Source organism: Equus caballus, chromosome 5 (assembly GCF_041296265.1).
Source record: "Equus caballus isolate H_3958 breed thoroughbred chromosome 5, TB-T2T, whole genome shotgun sequence".
Classification (NCBI taxonomy): domain Eukaryota; kingdom Metazoa; phylum Chordata; class Mammalia; order Perissodactyla; family Equidae; genus Equus; species Equus caballus.
This window is the reverse complement of record NC_091688.1, coordinates 23302441-23309693: the sequence shown is the minus strand read 5'-3', so window position 1 is coordinate 23309693 and position 7253 is coordinate 23302441. Positions and strand designations below refer to the sequence as shown.

Here is a 7253-nt window from a genome sequence, read left to right as displayed (position 1 = left end):
CCTCTCTCCCTCTTCTCGCCTGCCCTCATCCTGTCCCCTTGTCTATCCCTGAGATCTGGCCTGACACCTGTTTCAGAGCAAAGAGCTTTAAAGTGTGCTGGCCCAGGACAGGGGTTCTGACACTGAACCCTTCACTTTCTGCCAAGAGCTTAAAATTCTATTTTCCGTTTTTATCCTAATTTCTGATGGGCTTTGAATAAACCCTTGAAACCCACACCAAACTTGCTCCTCTCTTCCCGATCCCATACTCTCTGGTTGTGTTCAAGCAGTCTCTCTGTGGCGTGAACAGTGTTTTCATGGATCTGCCTGAGGTACAGCGGCCGAGTCAGCCATTGAGCATCCTTCCGTGTTCTCATGGTGGCTCTGACCCCGGAAGCTTCTCTATTTCTTTGATCAAAAACCGCTCTCAGGAAGGAATTCACGCTGAGGCTTAAAGGGCCAGTTGAGCAGTAATGCTAATAATAGCTAATGTTTATTGAGTGAGACAATATGCTGAACACTTTACATGCATTCTCTCATTTAATCCTCACAGCAACTGTTAATATCTCCATTTTGCAGACGAGGAGATAGAGAGCTAAGTAGCTTGCTCAAGGTCACAGTTGATCCTTCTAAAGCTAAAACCTATGTTTTTTAACTATAAGTGTTCCGAGCAGGAGTGGATGTTTGTATGTGCATGTGATAAAATACACATAACATAAAATTTATCATTGTAACCATTTTAGAATGTACAACTCAGTGGCATTCAGTACATTCACCATACTGTATAACCATCACCACTGTCTAATTCTAGAATTTTTCATCACTCCACAAGAAAATCCTGTATCTATTAAGCAGTCACTCTTCATTCTCACCTCCCTCCAGCCTCAGGCAATCACTAATCTAATATCTGTCTCCACGGATTTCCCTATGCTGGACATTTCATGTAAATGGAATCATACAACATGTGGCCTTTCACATCTGGCTTCTTTCACTTAGTATAATGTTTTCAAGGTTCATCCATGTTGTAGCATGTGTCAGTACCTCACTCCTTTTTATGGCTGAATAATATTCCACTGTATGGATAGACCACATTTTGTTTATCCATTTGTCTATTGATGGATGTTTGTGTGTATTTAACAGAAAGATAACCTTTACCCTCAAGGAATGGATCTCTAAGGTGGGATTCCAGGCATAACATCAAACTGAGAGAAAAAGACAGTGGGAGCTGGGTTCTTTCTCAGAACTTTCAGGTAACCATCTAGAAATCACTTATTCTGTAGCTAGCTCTGTGGGAGTGGCAGTAAGGCAAGAGATAGTATTGTACACGCTCCCCATAGGTGTCAATGCCTCCAAACAACTTCTGCATGGTAGGGAGATTACTACAGGAGAGCATTTGACATGCTCCTGGAATTGAAGCTTACATCTTGGGTTTACCTCCTCCCCATTTCACTGAGGGAGGAGGGAAGGAAACAGGGTCTTAAAAGAAAATAGCTAGGTTTCCACATACAGATTGTTTACATAAACATAACAGAGGGGAAGCACTGAGGTGACCCCCAGGGTAATTTACTCCCTAATTCAGCCCAGCCACTGTCTGAAGCAGTTGTCTTGGGTTCTCCCCATAACAAATGCACGCATATAGAATGATGCAAATTATAATAATACACAATTGATCTTCTTGAAAGTTCTTAAATCACTCCAGTTTGGAAACATTTGGCTGGCCCAAGCTTTCTTTGTGAGGCAAAGCGCTGTAGTGGTTCAGAACAAAGGCTTTGGAACCAGCTAGACCTGCATTCAAACACTGCCTCCCCTCCCAGTACTTCTGTGAATTTAGGCGAGTGATACAACCTCAATTTCTTCATCTGTAATAGGGGACGGTAACAATGTAGCAAACTCAATGGGTTCTTAAGATCACATGCGGAAAACATCACATGGTACCTAGGGGAAGCAATTTTTAAATTTTTAAAAATCATTATCACCAATGTTTACTGAGATTTTATGAAAGGACGGGCTAAGGACTAAGACTGCCAATTCCAGGTTATTCAATAAAATTAAACCATGAACTCAAATGGTTCAATTTATGCCATCATCTTACTTATCAAATTCTTATAGATTCTGTCCAGTTGCTGAAACTTTTGAATTTGGAGGAGGAAAAAAAGCCACCCACACAAAATTTTCCCATTTGAAGGAATTTTTATCTTCCTACCCACCTGAGTCCCTGGCAGGGTGGGCCTGTCCTCTATGGGGGCAATGGGGTGTTTGAGGGGAGGATGGTGGCCCCGCCCTGAGGGAGGTGCCTGGGGGATGAGAACAAAGGGGTATGTGACAGTGACAGGTCACAATGGGCAGCAGAGGATAAATATGGCTGCTCAGAGGGTTTGGGCCAAGAAAGTGGTCACTTCTCTCGCCAGGACTGCAGTTCACAGCAGCCTCTTAGGGAGATAAAAAATCAGAGGCTGTACATCTCTACAGACCTGAAGAGATTCAGTCTGGGGTCCAGGCACCCTACGGCATCCCCACAGCAATCATCTGAGCTCCCACCCCAGCCCCTGCCTCTGGGAGGCTTTGAGGCAAAGGGTGGGGCCAGAAGGGTGGGGTAGGGTGGAGAGACCTGCTGTAGAGCCACCTCTGTGACACAAGAACACCGCTGGTCCCTCTTCGGCCAACGAGGCCAAGGAAGGAAAGGCCCAGAGACCTGCCTCGCCAGCACTGCCTGTCATGATAAAAGACAGTCATGACCAGTGAGTCACTGCTACCATATTACACGGCCCAGAGTGACTCCGGAGTGGGCATGTTCAATACCGCCATGGGGAAACTGCAGCGACAACTGCACAAGGGAGAATATGACATATTCAGGTACGCACCCATATTTGAGAGCGACTTTATTCAGATCACCAGAAGGGGAGAAGTGATCGATGTGCACAACCGTGTCCGAATGGTGACTGTGGGCATTGCCTCCACCAGCCCCACCCTCCCACTACCAGACATCATGCTGCTGGCCCGACCAGCCACGGGCTGTGAAGAGCACGCCGGGCGTGGCCAGGCCACCAAGGGAAAAAGCCGCAAGGCTACAAAGACCTTAGAGCTCACCAGGCTCCTTCCCTTGAAGTTTGTAAGGATCTCCATTCACGACCGTGAGAAACAACAGCTGCGCCTGAAGTTTGCCACTGGCCGTTCCTGCTACCTGCAGCTGTGTCCCCCTCTGGATGCACAGGAAGAACTCTTTGCCTATTGGGAAAAGCTAATTGGGCTCCTGCGACCACCGGGGGACAGTAACAGCCCTACCTGTGTCATGCCAGGGGAGGACATGATATGCATGCATGAGGAAGAGGACAGCAGGAGCCCGGCAGTGGTGGATTTCCGAGGGAAAGGGGATGAGGAGCAGGGCAGCAGCATCAGGAGCCTCCAGGTAGTCTCGGAGGTGGCTGGGGCCACCTCTGCAGCTTTTGCTGGGGGAGAGAGTACCCAACATGACTCCCACAGACTCACCACCGTGCCCGATGTAGCCACGTCAAACACAAAACCTACGGAGCTTGACAAAGAGTCAGCAGCAGGGGCAATGACAGAGGCAGCGGCAGCAGCAGAGATGGCAGCAGGCACCACAGCAGGCGATTTCAGCGTGGCAGTCACTAAGTCTGCTGCACCAGAACAGCTAGGCACAGCCACAGCAGTGGCAGCCACCAAGGGTCCAGAGGGAAGCAAAACCAGCATAGCCATGGCGGACGCCACCAACATATCCCCAAAGAGCATTAAAATGGCCTCGGCAGGTACTGCAAACAAGCCCTCTGAGGGTACTTCCAGCATGTCCACTGGCGTCTCCCCAGAGGCCAGCACCATGGTGGCAATTGCAAGAGCAGAATCAACCAGCAAGACTGCCAAGGAACCTCTCATCGCAACCTTGCCAAGGGAAGACCCTGTGAGTGACCAGCCTGGAAGTCAACAGCCAGCATCCCAGGCCAGTGATGAAGCCCTCCAGGGAAGAAGGGAACACAGGGAGAGAAGGGAGAAGAGAGCATCCAGGAATTCCCGTCACCGCAGGGCAGCTGAGAGCCGCCACAAGGCAGCGGGGGACAAGATAACGCAAAAATCATCCAGCCGGTCCTTAGCCAGCCGTCGAGCCTCGAGAGAGGACAGAATGGAAAAAGGCCGCAGCAGCCCGGGGCGCAGCAGGCGTGTCACCCCGCACAAAGGCATCAGCCGGGCTCCCATCACAAAGGAGTCTCACAAATCAGGGAGGAGCTTATCTACAGCTAGTTCCGTTTCCGCAACCAAGAGACCCAGCAGGATCAGCTCTTTCCTGAGGAATGTCAAAGCCAATCTTACTGCAAAAACAGTGGCCTCGCCACCCGACAAAGATGTAAACATCTTGACTGAGACCGTGGAGAGGAACAGCATGGAGACCGTCATAGAGACAGCAGAGAGTGGCCAGGGGCTGGAGATCATTGGTAGTGTGACATCTGAGATGGTTGAGACGGTGACATTTGAAGCCCATTAGTAGGACCCAGAGCTGCAAGCAGCGAAGGGACCAGGGTTCGGGGAAGCACCCCTGGAGAGCCTATTTCAGCTTTCCTCACTGCGGGTTAAATAAAGAGCTATACAATCTGAGAATGGCATGCTGTATTTTGTCTGAATTTCCATGTCCCGCAGCCCAGTGGTGACCACACAGTGGATTTTGTGATGTCAACTGTGCTGCAGCCTGAGACCCCAGTGTCCAGTCAAGAGGAGCCTCACCTCACGTTCTGCTCGGCAGAGCCAACAGGACTGCTCCATCTTGTTGCAGCTTTTTTCTGGCTGGTTCCAGAAAAGTGGCTGAAAGTCAGACAATGGCCTGGGAAACTCTACCTGCGCCATCTCCCTGTCCTTTTTATAAACATTTCTTCCCCCTGAAGGTCCACAGGCAAAGCAAGAATGGTCCTCACATCCCCTTGGGCTATTCAGGGGAGGGAAGATCATTCGTTGGCCATTAGAAGAGGGCAGACTCTTGTCCAGACTTAGCAATTCCATTCCCAGGTTCTTCATTCCTGGAGGAACACATGTTCTAGGAGACAACCATGAGAATGTTTCTAGCATAAATAATTTAATAGCAAAACACTGGAAACAGCCCAAATTTCTATCAACGGAATTGATAATACAGTAAGATATGAATAGAGTGGAATATTCAATAGTGAAAAATGAGTGGCAGCTACACACATTAGCATAGATAAACTTCTCATCACTTTTTAAAAACCAGGCACAGAATAGAATAGAATTCCACTTACAAAACAGTTCAAAAACAGTATATTGCATAGAGTACGACATAAACAACAGTCAACACTAAATTCAGGACAGTGGTTTTCTCTAGGGTGGGAGGCACGAGATCAAGGAGGTGACCAGAAGCCTTTCAGTGCTGTTGGGAATTGTTCTCTCTCTTAAGCAAGGTGGTGGGCACTTACGTGTTGTACTTTTTTCACATTTTAATATCTCTGAAATCAGAATGGTCCTACAATTGCCGTGGCAGTTGTGATGAAGTTATTGCCTCAGACATGCCTTAACCAATGCCTTTCCCATATGTTTCCACTCTTAGATATGCACAGAAGTGATAAGTCATATGTCTGAAAAGTCTAGTCTGTCTTGTCGTTGTCGTTAGTGTTGTCGAGTCGATTCTGACTCCTAGCGACCCCATGGACAGCAGAGCAGAACCCTGCCTGGTCTTTTTGCGCCATCCTCTCACCTTCCAGGGCTATATCAGACAATGCTCCGATGGTATTCATAGGGTTTTCCCAGCCAATTTTTCAGAAGTGAGTGGCCATGTGCTTCTTCTTGCCCTGTCTTAGTCTGGAAGCTCCGCTGAAACCTGTCCACCATGGGTGACCCTGCTGGTATTTGAAATACCCATGGCACAGCTTTCAGCATCATAGCAACATGCAGCTGCCACAGTATGACAGCCAACAGATGAGTTGCGTGGTTGCCTGACTGGAAAATGAACCTGGGCAGTGGCAGAGAGAGCATCGAATCTCAACCACGAGACCACCAGGGCTGGCCTGGTCTCCTTAAATTACATTTATTTTAGTAAATTATTACATGAACCTTTGTTTGGCTATTAGGAAAGGAAGGAATTATACCCTTATTTTACAGATGAGAACACTGAGGCTCAGAGAAGGTAACTGTTCGGGTCACACAGTGGGACCTTTGCAGAACAGTGAGCCACCAGCCCACTACTTTATGCAATGCCCTGTCTGGGACATGGGGAGGAGGCAAAGTGAGCAAGTCTAAGGAGACAGGGCCAGCACAAGAACCTGAGACATCAGCATTCTTACCACCGTGCTCCGAAAGTCTACAGAGACGAGCAAATTTACAGGACTGAGGGGAGGGGGAGAGGGGGCTGGGGAGACTCCTGGTAGTGAGCCACTGTGAGCTGGTTTTCAAACTCCAGTGAGCTCACAGCCCTGAGCTGGCCTTATCTCAAGAGCGTCCAGACCACCCTTGAGCTGTGTCTGGCTCCCAGGCTTCTATCCCCAGCCTCTGGTGTGACCTGCACTGCAGCCATAAACAGACCTCCTGCCTAGAATTCCAGGGACCACTCCCGACTGGGGATGCCTCTCTCTGCAGCCCATCCTCCCCCAGCCACCAATTAACCTTTTGAAATCCAGGCTCAGAATGGTTACTCCATACCAAATCTTCAGGAACTTTCTTCATCTGGGGTTTTGAAAACAAATCCTGAAGCCTCACGTGAGGGAGATTATTTCTGTTGGGTCACAGTAACCTTGTTGCTTGTACCTTCACAGTTTGTGACTTTCTCAGACCTCATCACGGCGGGTGAGGACAGTTCCCTTCTGTTAATAGAGCGAATAGTGGGCATGGGGTAGGGCACTGGTCGAGGAGGACAGCCCAGGACCTACACACATCCACTGTTTCCTTTGGCAAAATGAGGTTCCTGACCCCAGCATGGGGAATTATTGGAGTGAGTCAAGTTATTCTTAAGAAAGAAGGAAACATGCCAAAGATTAGATACAAATTGGCCCTGTGAGGAAAACAACCTCAGAATCATTAACCCAGAGCTTCAGAGAAGTCTGGGGGCCGCAGGGAGAGAGAATTAATGGTTTACTGTTGACCAGCGTTTCTCTGGACCCAAGGTGGGGAAATTACAAAAAGATCACATCACATTCCTTTGATCTTATGATTTCCACACAGGCAAGTGCAGGTAAACATGAGTCTGGAAGAAGAAAGTGCAATAAAAACATTTGCACAGCCCTTGGCTGTTTAGAAAGTTCTATCATGGAGGTGCCCTCTTCTGATTC

General features: G+C 48.4%; 1 protein-coding gene and 1 long non-coding RNA gene across 2 annotated transcripts; one reads left to right on the top strand and one right to left on the bottom strand.

Annotated features, from left to right (window-relative positions):
* Positions 1-1471: 1471 nt before the first annotated feature.
* Positions 1472-2272, bottom strand: LOC138924029 (uncharacterized). Its single transcript, XR_011438512.1, has 2 exons — positions 2187-2272; positions 1472-1914 (listed from the first exon to the last, which is right to left on the bottom strand). It is a non-coding gene; the product is annotated as an uncharacterized lncRNA (long non-coding RNA).
* Positions 2273-2304: 32 nt separating this feature from the next.
* Positions 2305-4584, top strand: GARIN4 (golgi associated RAB2 interactor family member 4). Its single transcript, XM_005614929.4, has one exon. It carries the CDS (start codon positions 2711-2713, stop codon positions 4469-4471), a length of 1761 nt encoding a protein of 586 aa, XP_005614986.2. The 5' UTR covers positions 2305-2710; the 3' UTR covers positions 4472-4584.
* Positions 4585-7253: the final 2669 nt, after the last annotated feature.